The sequence below is a fragment of the Dunckerocampus dactyliophorus genome, chromosome 6, assembly GCF_027744805.1.
Source record: "Dunckerocampus dactyliophorus isolate RoL2022-P2 chromosome 6, RoL_Ddac_1.1, whole genome shotgun sequence".
Classification (NCBI taxonomy): Eukaryota; Metazoa; Chordata; class Actinopteri; order Syngnathiformes; family Syngnathidae; genus Dunckerocampus; species Dunckerocampus dactyliophorus.
This window is the reverse complement of record NC_072824.1, coordinates 22,689,266-22,710,282: the sequence shown is the minus strand read 5'-3', so window position 1 is coordinate 22,710,282 and position 21,017 is coordinate 22,689,266. Positions and strand designations below refer to the sequence as shown.

Genomic DNA, 21,017 nt, shown 5'->3' with positions numbered 1-21,017 from the left:
AGTGCCAGCACAGCGCCATGATTTGCCTTGCAATATTTACACATCACGACATCGCAAGGCTTGTTTAAAGAAGTGGCGACGTTTAAACCTATTTTATACCCACCGTCACTGATAGTCCAGTCCACGTTTTCCATGCGACCATTTATTATGACAGTGCCATGGTGTATCTGTATAATTAGCAAAGATAGACATCTAGAACTGCGTCAGAAAACCAGACTGGATATCAGTACGTTTTTTTTTAATCACCGCTGATGGTAACAATTAGTTGGACCCCAACAGCAAACAGCAGAAAGTCCCATGTCATCAATGAACCAAAAGCTCCTCTTTGACTAAAACCTGGCTGGCAGTCCGTGCACTACAGACATGCACACATTGTGTGCACCTTGCACACCTCTTACACGCGTTGTCGTCACTCAAAAGTTAGATTCTGGCTTGAAAAGATGGTTGCTATTTAGCTACTTAGTGTCCTGAGGCCTGTACCGCAAAAGTGGCTCAACTTACCCAGGCGTTGTGCCCACGACGCAGCTCAACAAAACCTAAATTCCTCAAACAGAGGTAAACGGTACTGCAATGGGGGTTATCAACTTACTTTAAGTCGGGTTCTCGGCTTTGTGCTCAGTGCACATTCACATAAAAGCGGGCGTTTGAGGTCATATTAATCTATTTCCGCGCATAAATGGAGCGGATCCTGGCCGGTTTATTTTACAAACGATGAGCAAGTAATTATGATGGCGCATTATGAGGAGTTCAGAAAGATCACGGTCAAAAGCAATACCGTCGGCGCCAACAGGCATTATGGACGAGGAGGGAGCACAACTGAATGAGCCTGGAGAAGGTATAGATTGACATCAAGCGAGGGATTTTTCAAGGTGACTCGCTATCCCCATTACTGTTTTGTATTGCTCTCTTTGTATTGCTTTCCACTCAGTATCATGCTTAACCAAGAACAACAGCTCGGATATGAGGTTAAAAAAAGACAGCAAGTCATTCATCTGCTGTCCATGGATGGCCTCAAGCTTTTTGCCAGAGAAGATTTAGAAATAAGCGCTGAGTTGAATGTGATCAAAAGGTTCAGCAACAACACACACGTTTGGCCTGGACAAGTGCGCTAAAGTGACCATCAAAAGTATCTACAAGTACCTGGACGTGGATGAGGGTGATGGCATCAAGCATGAGTCAATGAAAGCCAAAACCAGGAAGGAATGTTATCACCGCATCCGAATAGTTCTGATGGTCGGCTTATACGACTTATCCTTCCCTCACTCGTGAGCAAGACCCTGAGGTACTCAAACTCCTCCACTTAGGGCAGGATCTCATACCTGACCCGAAGATGGCACTGCAACCTTTTCCCAGCGAGAACCATGGACTCAGACTTGGAGGTGCTGATTGTCATCCCAGCTGCTTGCAAACAACCATTAAACTGAAACAGGCTTTTGAACAACTAATCAAAAGTTTAAGAACATAGATGGAAAAAAGGACTCAGTAATGAGTACCTACACCATTCTCGTTAATCACCTCAAAAATTGGTTTGGGCATGCTTGATGCCAGTGTTCCCAGGAGGCTAGTGGGAATGTTGCTCCATGTGGTGAAGATGGCTTCACAGAGGGCATCCACTGTCTGGAACTGATGTCCATTTTTGTAAACTTTCCTTGCCATCCGTCCCCAAATGTAATTGGATTTCGATCACACAGGATGATCCAAAAAACAGTGGGGCTATTCCTCTGGGAGAAGTCATTTGTCAGATCGGCATTGTGAACTACAACGTCGTCCCGTTGAAAAAGGCAGTCAGACCACACAGACAAGGGCCTTCAGTCATGACGGATGCCCCCAGCAACATTTCCATATAGTCAGCTGTCATTTCACACCCCTGCACAACCTGAAGCTCCACTGTTCCATTGAAGGAAAAAGCACCCCAGGTCCCGATGGCGCCCCCTCCACTGTACCGCATGGCAAACATCTCCGGTGGGATCTCCTTGTCATGCCAGTAACGTTGGAAGCCATCAGGACCGTCAAGGTTACATTTGTTTTCCTCAGAGAATAAAACTTTCTTCCACCTTTCAATGTCCCATGTTTGGTGCTCTCGTGCAAATTCCAAATGGGCAATTATGTGGCGTTGAAGGAGACGAGGCTTTTGTTCTTAAAAGCCTTCTCTCGCAGATCTGATGGTTACCGTCTGATGGTTATTGGACTGCAATTGACACCAGTAACGACCTTCATTTGGGTCGAGGCTCGTCCCGTGTCTCGACAGACAGCCAATCGGATCCTCTGGCTAAGGGCCGGTGAAATTCTTTTGAGCTCTACCACTTCACTTTTTTGTTCCATAACACTCAGGATCTTCAAGAAGTTTAAAAGCAGCTCACCAATCTGAGCATTCATAGAGAGAGCTTTTTTTACTTTGCCATCAAGAGATCATGATAGTGTAAATACCAGACAGAAAATGACATTGAATCCACATTTTTGCCCTTTTTTTTTTTGCTTTTAAAGGCTGTGGTCTTAAACTTTTGATCAGCTAATGAACAGCCAATTTCACTGTAATGGTTGTTTGCAATAAATTGCTGTCTGATTTTCTTTTTTGTCTCACTCCCATTTCTTCTTTTCACATTTGGAAGTTCTTTAAGATCCAACAGGACAAAATGTAGATTTCTCAAACGGTCTTAAAATGTTGATCAGGAGTGAATATTTATCTCAAGTTGGTTGCAGCCTCATCCTTTTTTTGAAAAGCACATCGGACATAAATCCAAATGTCTATCTTCCCATTACTGCATGTTGACCAAAGAACTGTGTCACTATCGAACATTTCTTTGGGCCCTCTTGCATGGAAGCAGACATGGAAGCACAGATGCATGGCTGGTAAAAGATGAATTTTGGAACATTTTGGATTTCATATGACAAAACCAAAGAGTGTCTATGTGATAAATCCCACAATGCCCCGTTAGATGAAATCATCATCAGTCCCCAATCAGAGATGCTGAATCCAGGCTGAAGCTGCCCAGCTGTGGTGCACAGAGCCTGCACATGTCAGGACAGGAACGTCCACACAACCTGTGATTTATCTCAGTGTGTACACATGCTCACACACATGCACGCCACACAGACACGGTGACAGGTGTGTTTTGCATACTGTTTGGAAAAGAGGGGACAAGATCAGTTGGTCTATGTGGTGTGTGTGTGTGTGTGTGTGTGCGTGTTTAACAGTGTTCCCACACTGATGCTTGAAGTCAGGTGGGCTGGCACATTTGGATCTTCTTTGAAGGTGTGTTTATGCATAACACGCACGCACGCACATACACACACACACACACACAGACCAGCTGTTTCTCTCTTGGACTACTCTTTCATGTCTATACATTTCCATTCTAGCCACAGCACTTGCAATCTCCTCTTCCTCTCTCTCCCATCACTTGCACTTTAGACACACACCTGTCCCTGTGCATGTATGTTAGTGAGGTATGGTAATTATTGCTCTGAGTCAACCCTCCGCAGCACATACGCATGTCTTCTGCAAAGTGAACCAAAGCTATAGAAACCAACAACCGCTCAAGTATGAGGAGTATTTGGTAATGAAACAGACAGGCCTTCAATAACCATACATTTCATTCACATACATTTCATTTAAGTGGAAATATAAACATTCATTTTTAATAACATCCGGATACTCTGTACAGCAGGAAAATATATACGCTCCGTCTCTCGGCACTTCGCGTTCAAATTTTGCCACTTCACTCTATCACGATTTTTCAAAAATGTATTAATAAATGATGCTGTTTAGTGGCTCAATACAGCCTATCTTTAGTCAAAGCATATGCATGTGTAAGCTAATGTTATGATTGTTTTACCTAAATCAAGCATTTGCAAGCATAGAAATGGGTACAACTAACTAAATGGATCGTGTTTAAATTATATACAAGGACATTGCTGAAAAAAGTAACCATAAAATCATCTTAATGTAGACAAAAACATATGAGAACATATTTAGGAATTCTGATGTGAGAGCACATTGTTTGATGGAGCTCTGGCAGGACTTCCACGTAGGTGGGCTCCAAGTGAGAAAGCAGTCGGCCGATCCCACTGCCTTCCACCACTGAAAAAGGCTGGTCATCTAGTCCGATGAATGAAATTATTTTTCAAGTTATTTGCTTAGCCTTCAGATTGTCACGCACATACGGGCGAGTGTTGCCCATTGTGTTGGCTGTGTTAGCTATGTTAGCTTTGGCTAATGGTGCTCCGTGAGCCTTGAAAACTCATCCGTCAAGTGTTTGGTCTTCAAACGCTGTATTAAATTAAAGCTATTTAAGGCAGCACACGTTTGTTGGGTTCGCCGCCGCATGCCTGCACAGTGTGAAGAAAAGGGGGAGGGTATTTTTGTGTTTGTGTTTTTTTATCTAATCAAACCAAAAGTGGATTTGAAAATGTGTGTTTTTTTTATCCAACCAAACAATAAGTGGATTTGAAAGCAAAAAAAGATTTATAAACAAAATTATTTTTACCAAAATTCTAAAAATGCTGCTGTTATTTAAAAATTGTTACCCCACCTCTAGGCTCCAGCATACCCACGACCCTAGTGAGGACAAGCGGCATAGATAATGGATGGATGGACTCCATCATTAGACTCTATCATCTGTACGTATTTTGGGGATGCAGGGACAACATCATATGTTTTTACCTCAACACTTCTGCATGTGTTTCATACCTTCAAGCCATCAATACCGTCTAGTATTACCTGGTCTGTCTGTTTTGAGTCCAGGCCTGGGCAGCAGGTGAATAGGATGCCCATGCATGGGGCCTCTCAGCTCAGATAAACCCGATACCTGCTTGTGCCCCGACAACAATCACTCCACCTTCCAAGTCACCCTAAGAGCCCTTGACTACGCTTCCAGTCTGGGAGCCATCTGCCTTTTTTACCCATAGACTCACAACAGGAATGAAGGATGTTTTTGTTGTCATCAGCTCACCCTCCACCCTGTGTGTGTGTGTGTTATGTGTACATCTCTCTGTGGGTCCTCTCTGTCTATGGAGTCCATCACTGTCTATCTGGCCCCTGTGGTCTGAGCACTACTTCCACGTTCACCTTTGAAGCCACCCAACCCTTTTGACCTTCTTTGGTTCTCTTCCCTGTCAATGTGAGCAGGATCATGTACACATAATGGCATGCTACACTAAATGGAGAAAGGTATTGGGACACAAACCCTGAAAGTGGAAGAAAATGTGAAGTCTGTCCCTCTCTTTGCAGCTATAATAGCTTCCAGTCTTCTGGGAAGACTGTGAACAAGTTGGAGTGAATTCTCGTTCAGTCTCTTAAGTTTGCCCACACCAAACTCATTCAAGCATGCCTTGTTTTGGGACCTTGTTTTTGGACCACAGAAAAGATCCTTCCCAAAAGCTGTTCCCAGAAAGCTGCCTTGTTAAGATCAGCAATTACGGTTCAGGTGGAAGTCAGGGGTCTAGCCCAGGTAGAGAGGGACTGGTTAATTATTTCATTGATTGTGATGCGTCTTAAATTCTGTCCATATTGTGTACGTCTCCTCTGCAGACCATCAGCATCAGCAGCATCAGTACACTTGTTTGAAGTCCAGCACATGCGGAACCAGCATCTTGTTTCGACAAAAATAAACACTGGAACTAATAAAAGCCCATTACAATGTTGCCTCTCACTTTTTTACTGCACGTCACCAATGTGATGAAATGGCCCCGTTGCTTTGAAAGCGCATGAGCCTTCCACTTGCATGCTGACGATAGTTTGACTTGGGAGATTGAAGGACAATGGAGGGAAAGCTTTTCATGGCTTTTTACTACGTTCTCAAACAGCAGTAAGCGTAACACCTCTGCACAACACATCTGCTTGGTGTTAGGACAGCAGTAGCTTTCTTTTTGAGCTCCTTCCTGTTGACTTTTCAAATACATTTATGAATAGACCGTGGCACCTCCAAATTTGAATGCACCAAAAGGTGTGCAATTTGGATTTTTTTAAATGCCTCAAAAGTCACACAAAGTCTTGCAGAACAATCTGTGATGAAGTGTGACGTGATGCGAGATGATGACCTATCTCACCATACGCCACGAGAGCTCAGGTCAGTGAGCATCTTAGGAAAAACTATGCATTTTTTTTGTTATGTTTTTCTTTCACTTTGTGTAGCCTTTTTTGCAACACTTATTCTTAAAGAAAGCCCAGGGGAACAGGGGAAAAGAAGAACAATAATATAGTAGAATGGCAAAAAAACACAAATAATAATTGACACACCCATAAACAGCCCTAAAATGCCTATTTTTTACACTCTAAACCACCAACCTGGTGACCACATGAGGCGCCCGCAGGCCTGCTTGTCATTCAGGTGTTGAGTTAATAATGTGAGAACACTAGAAAGAAAAGTATTCTGAAACATAAAATGTGAGTTGTGGATACCAGCATTTTGTGAATGTTTTGGTAAAACAAGCATATTTGATTTGTTTGGGTTGAAATAAGGTATGAAAATCATTTCTACAAAAATGAGTAGCTCGTGGCCATTTTCATTTTCTAAAAGTAGCTCTCGCAAGAAAAAACGTTTGTGACCCCTGCTCTAAACCCTATAATATGCATGTCACATTTATTACATTCACTTTTATACATTAAGAAGCATTTGCAGACATACCTGTCAAGATTTGCATTTGAAAACAGGGAAAATTTTCCGGAAAATAAGGGGGAAAGTGAAATTCCTCTGTCACTGGACTCAATAATACAAACATAACCTAAAATATTATATAAAATAATATTATAAAACATAATACAGTCGTCCCTCGCCACTTCAAGGTTCAAATTTCGCGGCTTCACTCTATCAATGTTTTTCAAAAATAAATGAATATCTTGCTGCTTTATGCTTGACTATCAATGTGATTGGCTATAAAATTGTAGAAAGTTGTTGTAACTGACTATCACTAATCTCTTTTAACCTTGCATGTACTACATGTCATCTGTACCGTGTGTGTGTGCATGTATCTTTGCGTCAGTGGGAACGTGACTCGATGAGAAATGATAAATGGCTCATTTGGGTTGCTCAGCTGTTGAGCCTGCAACCTGTTTATGCAGCCTAGGAGCTTTGTCAGCAGAAACAAATTATCTATTCAACACGCACACACACACACGCATGCACACTCACACACACACAAACACACACACACACACACAAACACATAGTCAGTTTGATTGATTGGACCTGAGGTGTGTGTGTTGTCTCACTTATTGACTGGCAGGTATTGAAGAGGCAACATGAAATATTAATCGATTGAATCTGTGATGAAGAACAAAAGTGGTAAAAAGGGCAGCGAAAATGTAAATGTTTGAAACAGCCAACCCAGTAAAAATGAAACATCTTCATTCAAACTGAAAGGATAAGTCTCGAATTTAGTTAACAAGTAAATATTTTCAATGTATTGAACTTTGAAGAGCAAAGAGGGTTAAACGTCCTTTCACTATCTGATGCACAGCAGGCCTATTATGTGCCAGTTTATGTGTGTACGCAGTGTATTGACGCAGCTCGATCCATATTAATGATTTCCCATAGACACCTCACGTTGTTCTGGGAACCATGGAGGATGTGCGGGGGGCTGTTGGCAGGACGGCAAAAAAGGGGAACGAAGGCATAGAAAGAAATCATGACAGGCAAAGAAAGAATAGAGGATAGATTATTATTTGGATCGAAAAACAGTCCACGCTGCATCATGTGGAGTTAGGAGATATGAATTGGAGTATATCTGACGGCCACAAATCCTAATTGAAGCTGTTGTCTGTGTTTGAGTCTCCAATGTCAAATAAGTAAAACCCTGCACGTCTTTAGTGAGCAATAACAGCTACATAGGACTTGGCCTCACTACACTACGGGGTTGCACTTTATTGCCTTATCTCTCTGTCTTCCCATTTTCTTCTAATTATAGTTTATAGACTATAGACCAAGGGTGGGCAGACTACAGCCCGGGGGCCAAATCCGGCCCGCCAAGTGTTTGGATCCAGCCCGCCAGTTGCTTCTAAAGTATTTGATAAAAATTTTAAAATGCTGGCTGGCAGCATGACTTGCAAGTCAATCTGAGACAGCCTTTTGATGGTTTAAGTAGCTTTTCAAACGCATCGAGCCAGTCATCGACCTCACCCAAGGTGCCAAACAAACACAAGTCAACAAATATGTGACACACAACTTAACCTACCCACCGCACTGTCTGGGAAGTAAAAAAGGAGGGACTCTTTAAAAGTCAATGTTTTATCGTTCATAGTTCATATTGTATATCACACATCCTTTATTCATGTACATTCCACGTGTCTTACTCAGTAAAAAAAAAAACCCTGTGAAATTCAATTTGGTGATTTGATGCGGTCTGATGTTGAAAGTGCTGCTGAAAAAAAGGGACACAAGCACATATAGCAGATTGTATGACACCTTTACAGTTAAAATAAGACTAATAGTTCCAAGTGGACTGTTAGAACTATAAGCGTAAAATAGTGGGCGTGTATCAAATATATAGTCTGGCCCCCCGGCAAATTTTGTTAACTCAATGTGGCCCGAGTCGAAAAGTTTGCACACCACTGCTGTAGACTACAAGGTATATACAGTATACATATGGCACAAACTGGTTGAAGTAGCACATATTCTTTTCCAGTTATAATTTTCATGTGATCTATGTTTCCATTATATTATAAAGTACAACCTCGGTTAGTGTGTTTTTCGACGACACTAATCATACCGCATTTAATTGTGAAGATTTAATATTAACAGTTACAAAAACGTTTTCAACCACATTTCTGTACGTCCAACTTTTTTGTAGTTATTGTACATGTGTGAGCTTGTGTGCGTGTGTGCATGCGTGTGCGTGGGTGTGCATGCGTGTGTGAAAGCCTGTGAACCTGCACAGTGGAATTTCCGCCAATCATCTCACATTGTTTAAACTCACAGTAAAGACAACAAGGCAAAACTGAAATAGTCCACACCCTTCAGAGTGTCTCTGAGGAGCCATAAACACTTCTAGGGTCAAAAAGCTAGCAGGCAGACCTGGATCATAAGAGCAGTTCATAGAAACGTACTGCTGTATACCACCTCATTCTTAACACAAGCATTTGGCAATATTGATGTTATTGCTCACATTGTCATCCAATGAAGATGTTGAGGCATACCGCAGCGTGTAAATCGTAGCAAGGTAGGCGACAACGAATGAAACACATTTCCAGGTATCCTCCCATCAGGTTTCCCACCCGAGATGAAGGGAGACTGCGGTCATTTAGGAAACAAGTGAAAAATATATAGAGCAAAGCTAAAACAGGCTGAAAAAAAACCCACACAAACACTGTTTCACACCTGCACTCAATACGACCACCACATGCTGCACACACGGCTCACGCTTCATTGAGCAACGTGACTCAGTGCCAATACAGAAAACACTACAGGCAGGTTAGAGACCCAGCAAGATCCAACACAATGGTCGTAATGCATTTTCTGCTGTGGTTCTTTTTACATAACGATGACAAGGAACTTTGAAGCTAACTCAGATTACATGCTGGCGTAGCGGCTATGGTTTACAAAAAGGCAAGTACGCAGTGCATTTACACTGTAAAAATGTTACAGTCACATAAAAATGGCCACTGTGTTGGGTCCCGAGTTACAACCTGAGCTTTAGGAGTGTCTCCACAATTTTATGGTGGCACACAAGTGTAATTGCTGGCTTGCTGTGTGTGTTGTTCCGTGTCTGTGTACGTGTGTTCTATATCTCATTAACATGAATAGTACATTTTAAATGAGGTCTAATGCCATATTTTAAATTAAAATAATGAATGTTGCTAATGTATACAAAAAAAAACTACAGATGGATGAATTTACTGTCTTTATTGTAGCTCAGGGTTGCACAGGCTTGTATGCCCCGTGCATGTCAGCCTCAGTCAGTACAGCTCAAGGGTTCGAATCTGCGTGGAGTATGCATGTTCTCTCCGTGCATGCATGGGGTTTCTCTAGGTATTCCGGCTCCTTCACACATCCAAAAAACATGCATGTTAGGCAAATTGGAGAGTCCAAATTGTCCATAGGTGTGACTACGAGTGTGAATGGTTGTCTATGTGTGTCCTGTGACTGACTGGTGGCCAGTCCAGGGTGACATGTTTCCATTTGCCACCTCTGAATAACTCTAGAAAATGATAAAGAAATATGACACCGTATTACAATGAAGTTTAGGTTTGTAGATCTGTATGGACACACTTGCTGCAAACTGCATAAAGTGCAGTTGTCATTTGGCTCAGCATAGTATTTCCCAGTGATTCAGGATTCTTCTTTCCTGTATTTTGTAAACATCAGCTGCTTGTATTGTTTCTTAAAATGGCTCATTTTAGTGCATTGTTTGAGTTCTTTACTCATGTCGATTCCATTACAGTCAGTTGATGCTTTAGCTTTATTTTTATTGACAATATCTATTATTTCGTTTTCGTCACACCGGTGAGGAACATGGAGTTAGGATTCCTGTCTATACTTTCATCCCCCCCTCTGTTGAGAAGTAAATTGGGATCCTTTCTTCCAAGTTTGGTCCAATATTTATATAGTATTTATTGAACATCTGAACGACCTCGTTCATATTATCATTTTTTATCATTTCCATGTATAAAATATTGAGGGTAGTCTGCTTTCTTGGTTCTATTCCTAATAATACTGTTTAAGATGCCCCATGATGCTCTAATGTTATTTGTTTTTTTTCTAATAGATTACTATAATAGTCTCTCTTACATACTGTTAAGATATTTGTTAACTTGTTTTTGTACGTCTTATACTTATATTCTGCTTCTTTAGTTTTTCGTATTATAAATCTCCGATATAATGTGTTTTTCTTCTTACAAGCACTTTGGAGACCCTCTGTCATCCACGGTTGAATTCTCTTCTTTTGTTTATTAGACAATTCCCTCAATGGACAGATGCTCTTCAAGGGTGCTTGGCTCCCATGTAACTCAAACCCTGGCTGTGTTTTTGAAAATGCTCCAAAAATATATATTTTATTAAGTAAATGTGACTAGTTAAAAGCAAAATAAAATACATTTTGAATATACTACAGAGGCACAAACAACTTGGACCCCAAAGACTTGGACCAAAAGGGCCTTCTTGCTGTGAGGCAAGAGTGTTAAGCATTCATCCAGTGTGCAGCACATACTGTATGAAAAGTTGACGGGAAATATATGTACATGCACATAATCCATCAGCAAACATGCACAAAAACATCCTACAGGCAAGAAAAGGGAGGGATTTAACAATATTGAAGCACTCAGGACAAGCATTTCTCAATTACTGGTAGCCCATTTCCGTATTTTGAATACATTTTTGATTAAAGATATTTACATTTTGTAAGAGGCACTATTAGCTTTTTGTGATGTGGGTACCGCTGTGCACTCAAATGACCTTGAAGTTGTTCGATGTATTTCTGCACCAGTGAGGAAATGTGTTCGTACATGCACTACCGAGAGGAAATTAGTATAAATCTGTCTAGGGAAAAAAACACAACATCTCCTATTGTTCAGCCTTTCCTGATAACTGAGGAAGAGAAGACTCCATCACTGTCAGTCAGTCGTGACGTCAAGCACAAACACTGACTCGGTGACTCTTGCGTTATGCTGCCATCTACCGTTAAGATAGAGCTACGACCACTCAGAATCTATCCGTCATTTGTCGCAGGCAAAATTTGAAAGTTTCCATAAGATAAGCATCAAAAAGATGTAAGTACGTTAGTTCGTGAGGCAAATCGTGATTTATGAGATTATGTTTACTTTTTAAACTGTATTGTCAGGCACTGCGTTAATGAGTTAATTGCTTACACCTGCTGCCGTGGTGTTATTAATAACATTGCCAAAAGATGTTCACGTCAGACTGTTGAGATTATTGTGGACGTTACCTGAAACTACCCTACCATGCCCACCAAGGATGTCACGAAGGAGCGCCTCGGTAAATACAAGAACAAGGGGAAAGACCCGGCCGTGAGTTTTTGACTTCTTCTATCATATTACAGTACATTATCATTTCGTATGTGCCTACCGTGGCTGTTTCTGTCCAGAAACTTCGAGACAGGAGGGTGTCTGAGTGCGTGGAGCTGCGTAAAGCTAAAAAGAACGAGAACTTCATGAAGAGACGACAAATAACTCTGTCCTCTCTGCCCGACGAGGAGGCCCTCTCGCCAACTTTCATCTCCGACGACAAAGTCAGCTCAACTACACTTGACTTGATTTAAAGCCGCGTTAGCGTAATTCATCTCCCCAACGTAGCATTTAAATGCACATTGCCATAATGTATCCTCCAAACGTGGCTGCCGTTTCTAGGTTCCAACTTTAAGCATCGAGGAAATTATCAAAGACGTCAACTCCGAGTGCAAGGATGCTCGAACTCGAGGATGCCAGGCTGCTAGGTGAGCTGAACACTCAAAAGTATATTTTTATTATGGTCACAGCCGCAGTAGCTTCCTTCTGACTGCAGTGAACTAATTTACCACGAGGTAGGTGCAGCAGCAGCTTGATTTTAAGAATAAAGCAAACAAATTATTCACCCTGCTAAGCTAACCGCAGTTTAACACTTAATTGATTTGCCGCTGTAGTTTCTACGGTGAATGTACAGAAAATACCACAAAATATGCTCCAGAAAATCCTTTGTTTGGGGGCCTGCAATTGGTTTTATCTCTTTGGGGAAGTTCAGTGCCACAATGTGAAAACCTTTAGTCATTATTCTATTGGATATTATAGTGGATCGTGAGGACTCAAATAGTGTAGCCCAGGAGTGTCCAAAGTGTGGCCCACAAGACATTGAAGTATACCTGAACAACAAATGGAGGAAAAGCGGAACACTTGAGACTAATTCCTTTTTAAAAGAAAAAAGACAAACTTGCATAAATGTAACCGCCCCCAATTCTTTTGATTTTCAGAATGTAGCTTTTAGTGTAAAATTTGACACCAATGGTCTCGCCCTTTTCTGACAGTGCAATATCAGTGTACTAATACAAAATGTGCTCCGGTTGACTGCATTAAATTAATGTTAAATTAATGTCTTTAAAACTAAATCCAACCCCAACTCTCCAATTATGGCCAGTTTTAATTGGGGAGAGCTGGTTTCAAAGTCATCACTTTTGGTTCCTCTCAGAAAACTACTCTCTCAAGAGCGTGACCCTCCTCTGAAGGAGATCATCGACACGGGACTCTTGTCCCGCTTTGTGCTCTTCCTGGGTATGAATGATGAGCCTGCGCTTCAGTTTGAAGCAGCTTGGGCTCTGACCAACATCGCCTCTGGAACATCTTGGCATACGAAGCAGGTAAGCTTTGGAACACCTTTATGACTCATTGAAATATTGTTTGAAGAGGTCAGCATGCTTAGAAAACCTAATGTACTTTTCTGTATGTAGGTGGTAGAGCATGGTGCTGTACCCAGCTTCATTTCTTTGCTGGCCTCGCCATTGTTGCACATCAGTGAACAAGCTGTCTGGGCTCTTGGCAACATTGCAGGTGAAATTATGCATTTTCATATATTAAGTCACACTAATGCGGTTTCTCAAAACACCTGACACTAGCTCCATCTTGCCTTTTTAACAAACTAATCTCAAATCTAATCTGGACAGGTGATGGCTCAGCATACAGAGACGTCCTCATTGAATGTGATGTCATTCCAGCCTTATTGGCACGTGTTGTTCCGGGTACCCCTGTAAGTTTTTTTTTTTTTATTTATTTTTAAATTGCACAAAGTTCTTAACATTTTTTTTTGTGAGGTTGCCATCCATCATATCTCGTCACTTCCAGGTTGGATATCTACGTAACCTCACATGGACGTTGTCAAACTTGTGCAGAAATAAAAACCCATTTCCACCCATGTCAGCAGTCCAACAGGTACTTGCAGGGCTGGTTGACATTTTTCTAGCTATGATGTAAGGGCAGACTAATCAATTGTGTGTAGGGCGGCAGCAGAAGAGCTTCTTTTGGTACTGCGACGGTTTCATTTGGGGGGGGGGGGGGGGGGGGGGGGAAGAAGAAGAGTTTGTGGATCCATGTTGTAACTACAGCGCAACTCCTGCAGGTGCTTCCTACGCTGCTCCAGTTTCTCCACCATGGAGATGAGGACATCATGTCAGATGCATGCTGGGCAATCTCCTACCTCACAGATGGTGACAATGACCGCATTGATGTGGTGGTGAGAACTGGCATTGTTCATCGGCTGGTGGAGCTCATGAGCCAGAAGGAGCTGAGCGTCTTGGTAACTACAACTCTTAGTCTGATTCTTACAGTAATAGTTGGTTAATCTGTCATTTTGAACTTGTCCACCTCAGACGCCTGCCCTTCGTGCCATTGGGAACATCGTGAGTGGCTCGGACCTGCAAACGCAGACAGCCATTGATGCTGGAGTTCTCAGCATCCTTCCTCTGCTCATGAGGCACCCAAATGCCAGTGTGCAGAAGGAAGCCGCATGGGCATTGTCTAACATCGCAGCTGGGCCATGTAAGCAAATCCAGCAGCTCATCACATGCGGCCTGCTCCCCCCTCTGGTAGAATTACTTAGAAATGTAAGTAATGCTCAAATGTCAGCGTAAACCCTAGAGATGAATGGTTTGCAATTTACCAGCTGTTCTTCCTAAAGGGAGATTTCAAGACTCAAAGGGAGGCAGTGTGGGCAGTGACTAACATTACCAGTGGGGGCACTGTGGAGCAGGTGGTCCAGTTGGTGCATAGTGGGGCACTTGAGGCAATCGTCAATCTGCTGCAAATAAAGGATGCCAAAATTGTTCTTGTCATATTGGATGCCATCAACAACATTTACATGGTGAGGTAGTCACACACTGCACTTAACCTGGAAACCTGAGTGACCAGTTTGAATTTTAGGCAGCAGAGAAGCTTGATGAAGTTGAGAAACTAAGCCTGCTGGTTGAAGAGCTGGGAGGACTGGACCGCATTGAAAGTCTGCAGAACCATGAAAATGAGATGGTGTACCAGGCAGCACGCAACCTCATTGAAAAGTATTTTATGCAAGTAAGTGGCCATTTGGATACTTTTATACAGTAATACTAGCACATTTTTCTCTAAGAGCAGTGTTAAACTTCATGCAGACAGGAATCAAGACTATGGATTGGCTTGATTTTTAAATGTCCTCGATTTAACTTGTGAAGTGCAGTTGTGGTTAATTGGTTTCAGCCCCAACTGCAATAAGTGCATCTATGAAGTAGGCATTGACGTGTACTTTCTGGTGGCTATTGGCTCAATGTAACATTACTGACACCTGGAGACCAGTGTACAATACTATTATACTGCTGCTGTTTAAGGGGGTGGTTCGGATTCTTGTGAAACCAATTAACCATAAATTAGATTACTGTACTAGAATTCGATGGATGCTTTCTAAATGTCTAAAATACAGTTGAAAATGACTTAATTCAACAATTTTTATTCATCAGTTATCTGTAGAACAGCAAGATATTGTGTACATTTTAAAAAACGTATTATACTCATATTTACAACTTGCATTGAAGCTTTCTCCATTTGATTTGTTTTCATAGGATGAGATTGAGGGGCTGAAGGTCGACACCAATGAAGATGCCTTTTTATTTCATGACGCTGAGATTCACAAAAAATTTGAATTTTAATCCATTGTAAGAGTAAAACACTTTCATACCAGACTGACTTGTGTGCCATTTCATTGTCTGGATGTGTTCAATCGACTACAATTGTAGAATCACTTTCCCCACCAGAAGAGCCCTGAACTTGGTGTGGCGCAATCTTACACTTGCGGCAAAATCTCAAAACGCATTAAATGTGTACCCCGATGAACTCTTGACCACCTTTTTTTTTTTTTTTTTAATCATGGCAGTGTCTGGTGTTCTGCAGACAAATACCTGGTCTAATTGTTCCCAGCAATCGCGTGAGATCAAATATAAACTGCTGAAGTTGCCAGTTATGCATGTTTTAATACTAAACTGACTTTCAATAGCCAACGTTGACCATTGGATTTATTCAGGCCTCAACAAACCATCTAGTTCCTAGTAGAGGTATCAAACCTGGAATGTGCGTTTACATCTTCTCGTAGGTGAGTTCATGTCCACATGTGGTGCAGGTTTTCTTGTACAGATCATCCTCCAGATTGACCACCACCTCTGGCCCGTACTGATGTTGGTGAGCGCTGGTGTCTTTGGTCCACATGCTGCTCCTCACTGCTCTGCGCAATTCTGACAAGTGCACACACTTTTAAAGTCTTCATTTTACAAGATACTGTATGTACAGTGGAGAAAAGTATTTGATCGTATGCTGATTTTTGTTGGTTTGCCCACTTAACATTTAAGGTTGGGTTCATGAACAGTAGTTATTGGTCTGCTACCCAGTCCAGTGACACTCCTGATCAAAAGTCACCGGTGCTGCATCAGAGAGGCCGATCAAGACACTGGGACGACCTTTGGCCCAAATGAAGGTTACTGGGGCCGAGTGCAGTCCAATAACACATCAGACTGGCTCTCCAATGGGTAATTGTAGAACAAAAAATGTCATTGAAGGCCTCATCTCCATGCTGAAAAATTGCTCGTTTGTAATGGTTGCTCGTTTGTAATTTCCATGAGCACCAAACATTGAAAAATTGAAAGGTGGAAAAGTTTTCACTGAGGAAAAAATGTAACCTTGACAGTCCTGAGGTCTTCCAACGTTACTGGCATGACAAGGAGATCCCACCTGCGATGCTTTCCACGTGGCACAGTGGAGGGGGTGCCATCATGATCTGGGCTGCTTTTTCCTACAAAGGAGCTTCAGGTTGTGCAGCAGCATCAAACGGCAGCTGGCTATGTGGAGATGGGCTTCTTCCAGAGGAATAACCTCACTCTTTTGGACCATCCTGCTTGTTCCCCTGATCTAAATCCATATGCCCAACAGAGATTTGAACCCAGATCTCCTGACTGTGTGGCCAACATGCAGCTCCTCTCAATTATCCTGCGTATTCCCCTGATCTAACTCCAATTGAGAAAATTTTGGTATGGATGGCAAGGGAAGTTTACAAAAACGGACATCAGTTCCAGACAGTGGATGCCCTCCATGAAGCCATCCTCAGCAACAATCCTACTAGCCTCCTGGAAACACTGGCATCAAGCATGCCCAAACCATTTGTTCAGGTGATTAACAAGAATAGGACAGCTTAATGGTTGTTTGCAATAAATTGCTTACGCAAAAATGTTTGTCTCATTCCCATTTCTCTACTTAAAAGTTCTAATTAGAACCTCCTTAAAAGGAAAACTGCACTTTTTGGGAATTTTGCCCATCATCCACGATCTAAGAAGCATGACACATCTCTCGTCTGTGCATTCAAAAGATATAAAAAACACTAAAAAGAGGCCGATAAGAATGCACGTAATGGGACGCACCTCTTCCGCCTTTAAAGCCTTCTGAAAAAAACCTCCAAAAACAGTCAACGCTCCATTTATATAATGTCACCTACATATTAACGAAGTTACAGCGACATTAACATTGTTACACTGAAGAACTCCGTACGTTACTTGCGTAATGACACACACTAGCTTCAACACACACTCACACACAGCGTGTCAGCGCCACGCTCACACAATGCCGAAAGGTAACGCTACATATTGGAGCTGCGTTTTTTTTTTCCTCCTGAGTTCAGAAAAATGAATGCTAGGTGTAGCGTTCGTTTCTATGTTGCTATGTGAAATCAATGCGCCCCAGAGGGAAGTTCCGGTAATGCTTAAAATGACCAAACTATGGCAAAATACTGTAAGTATTCCATGTCATCGTGAACATGCCCTGTTACTACATGGTCACAGAGTGTATATAAAACATTGTTGCTTTTTGAGGTGTTTTAATAGGCGGAATAGGTGTGTCCCATTACGTGCACTAATTAAATGCCTCTTTTTAGCTGTGTTCAATGTCTCATAAGGATTGTGAGCAAAATTCCACAAAAAGCGCAGTTTTCCTTTAAGATCCAACAGTGCAAAATGTTAGTTCTTGCCATTTTTCAACTGGTCTTAAACTTTTAATCAGGAGTGTATTGTCTGTAGCAGGCAGAATGCTTGCTAGTTGGAGGGGGATCAAATACTCATTTCCTCTCAAAGCACAATAATTCATAAGATTTACTTTTTTTTTTTTACATTCCATCTCTTTGTTACAATACACCTACTATAAAAATTGTGGACTTTTCATATCTGTAAAGGGGTAATCTTCCAAAACCAGCAGGGGTTCAAATACTTATTTTCCCCGCTGTAAGTTTGGGCTCCAGCAGTGAACTAACCTTTGACTTTCTTGTTGAAGCGTTTTTGTTTCTGCACTTCTCTGTTCTCTTCCCTCGTCTCCTTGGCTTCCTCCAGGGCTGCCTCTGAACCCCACACCTCCATACATCGCTTCTCTACCTACACACAGGACGTTGATGATGTTGCCGGAAAGTACATTTTTAGATTGCGCCTCAAATATATTTTCTTTAACGTTTACAATAAAAATGATAATTTGGGTTTATTGGGTGGAAGTTCAAACTAGGATAGTGTTATTTTATATTCTGTGTCTGGAATTATTATAGTGGGGGAACAAATTCTAGGAAAAATACGCCTCTAAAGTTCATCGACAGAACGTGCATCATGCACGACAACATACTGCGCAAGGCTTCGGCCTTACCTTACAAGAGCTCAGTTCTGTGGTCATCAAAGGATGACCACAACCACACTCCACCACAATGGTATTGTTTTACCATTCATTTAGTAGTTAACTTCTTTTCACATTTGTATCACAATTTTAAAAGTTTTTTAAGTGTGAGGGACCATTTTATATGCTTGCTGTTTTTGAAAGGTATCTTTGTACTTTTTAAGGCAATGCCAGTTGAAAAGTAATCTATGAATCAAACAGTTAGCCAATACTGACGCACTAAAGGTGCGTTCACGCTTGTCATTTTTGGTTTGGTTAAAACTAACTCTAGTCCATTTGCTCTGCTAGTATGGTTTGCTTTGTGAAGTGTGAACGCAGTCCACCAAACCCAGGACCGGACCAAACAGCCTGTGCCTTGCTTCGCTTGCAACTGCACTCAGGTCCTGAGTGCAGCAATGCACCAAAACCACATCAATGCAACAAAACGCTGATGTAAATGATGTAATCAAATGTGAGTGAAACCAGACGATGGTTGGCAAAACCCAACAGAAACCTGAGTAAAAATCATCAAAAGATACGAGTGAAATGTGAGCCCAGAAGGGTAAATCCAGCAATTAAACATACATGTCTTTTTTTTTTTTTTTTTTAAACAACGGGGTCGTGTTGCTCATTACAGTTTGGTGAAGTTGTCAGAAATATTGTTTCTCTGTCGGACATCTCCAGAAACCTTTTTGACATCCTTCTATCATTTATAGCTTCATAATCTATGCACATAACATTCATCGGGCAACGTGCATGTCACATACGATGTCCAATCAAGGTGCCACTTTAAGCATGTTCTTCACTGAGCATTATTTTGTCCACTGACAAAAATACAAGTGTGACCGCTAACCAAGCCACACTCAAATAACCCCCAAGTAACGTTTTGGTCTGGACTAAGTGAGAACTACAGTAGGCCCACACAGCACACAGCGAGTACCTGTAGTTTAAGGTAGAGCTTCATGTCCCCCCAGCGTGGATTGTGCGGGTTTTTCTTCAGTATAAACCTGAGTGGAGGCTCTCTTTTATCAATGTCGCAGTCCTTCAGCAGGTAGTGCTGCTTGGCCTCCGTTCTGGAGATCAACTTGTGTTTCTCATCGTTGTCTCTGATGGGGAAAGATGGTCAACTTTATTGCATGATCAGATCAGGACCACATTTACAACACCTCCCCACACCAATGCGTGTTGCTGTAAACGTGTATACCTGCACTTGTCACACACGGACAGGCCAAAGCTGTTGCTGAGGTAGGAGTCCATAAAGGGTTTTTGACAGTCATCACACACAAGGTAGTCTGGCTCTATGACTGGAGCTGCAACCAATCAACAAGAGAGAATAGTAGACTTTCATTCACAGATGATAAAAACGCGCGCGCTTACCTGGCTCGTGCACAACCATATTGGTCCTTCGCTCTTCCTCTTCACCTTCCTCCTCCTCAATGAAAAAGCCTGCACCGGAGTCAATGGTTCTGCAAACCTTTGCCGAAGTCGCGCCCTGCGCCGCAGCCAAAGGGCGGCTCGCTATTCGGGCTTGTCGGAGCATTAATGCCCGCTGTCGGTTTCTTTCGATTTTAGCCCGCATCGCAGCTGAAAGTTCGGGTTTGGAACTTTGTTCAACAGCGGGGTCATCCGTACTGCTCACACCCTGTGACTCGAACGGCTCCATTGCGGTTGTAGGGAGAAAAACAGTTTGTAACTTGGCAGAGGATAAATTATGTCTCCTTATGAAGACTTGTCTCGTTCATCCATTGTGAACAGCCTGCCACAACAATTCTTCTTTTTCTTCTTCTCTGTGTTTATGGCGGGTTGCAACTAACGTTTTACGTGCATACCGCCACCTACTGTGCCGGAGTGTGTATCCTTCGGGTGAGTACAAGATTACAGACTACATTGGTACAGCCACAAATTTGTATATACACTGCATACATACGTATATGTATGCATATACATATCAAGTTGTGCACTTACAAAGATGAGAAAAGACCCCAAATCCATGAATGTCTATTTGATAGGGTCCCTGACATGATTCATCAGCTTTACTTAAATATGTCATACAGTGATGAGTGGGCCAAAAATCCTGAGCAGCGCTCATTGCAAGTTATGGCAAACGCTTGATTGCAGTTGTTGCTGCTAAGGGTGGTCCAACCATTTCTTAGGTTTAGGGGGCAATCACTTTTTCACAGAGGGCCATGTAGGTTTGGATTTTTTTCTCCCTTAAAATAAAAAGTTTCATTTAAAAACTGCATTTTGTGCTCAGTTGTGTCGTCATTAACTAATAGTTAAATTAGTTTGATGATCTGAAACATTTAAGTGTGACAAACATGCAAAATAATAAGAAATCGGGAAGGGGGCAAACACTTTTTCACACCACTGTACACAGTATACAGAAACTAGGCTCATTGAGAAGCCGATT

At 41.9% G+C, this 21,017-nt stretch overlaps 2 protein-coding genes across 4 annotated transcripts in view; one reads left to right on the top strand and one right to left on the bottom strand.

Moving 5' to 3' along the window:
- The window catches only part of xpa (xeroderma pigmentosum, complementation group A), a 38,044-nt gene extending 17,637 nt beyond the window's left edge, over positions 1-20,407 (bottom strand). For 2 of the 3 annotated variants that reach the window (XR_008570662.1, XM_054778800.1), the window contains exons 1-5: positions 19,985-20,407; positions 19,812-19,917; positions 19,548-19,713; positions 18,225-18,342; positions 16,000-16,167 (exon numbers count right to left, since the gene is read on the bottom strand). Coding sequence is in view for 2 of the 3 variants with exons in the window: in XM_054778800.1 (XP_054634775.1) it covers positions 16,013-16,167; positions 18,225-18,342; positions 19,548-19,713; positions 19,812-19,917; positions 19,985-20,270 (831 nt within the window). In the remaining variant the exon portion in view is untranslated. Of the gene's footprint in view, positions 1-13,981; positions 16,168-18,224; positions 18,343-19,547; positions 19,714-19,811; positions 19,918-19,984 lie in introns of those variants that run through there. The other variant, XM_054778799.1, reaches the window with a different exon arrangement.
- Positions 11,657-15,620, top strand: kpna7 (karyopherin alpha 7 (importin alpha 8)). The gene is given in 13 exon segments (XM_054778802.1): positions 11,657-11,959; positions 12,037-12,180; positions 12,299-12,384; positions 13,110-13,278; positions 13,369-13,468; positions 13,582-13,646; positions 13,729-13,755; positions 13,757-13,846; positions 14,034-14,210; positions 14,284-14,517; positions 14,592-14,774; positions 14,834-14,980; positions 15,502-15,620. Coding segments are annotated over 13 exon segments (1,575 nt in total). The 5' UTR covers positions 11,657-11,893; the 3' UTR covers positions 15,589-15,620.
- Positions 20,408-21,017: the final 610 nt, after the last annotated feature.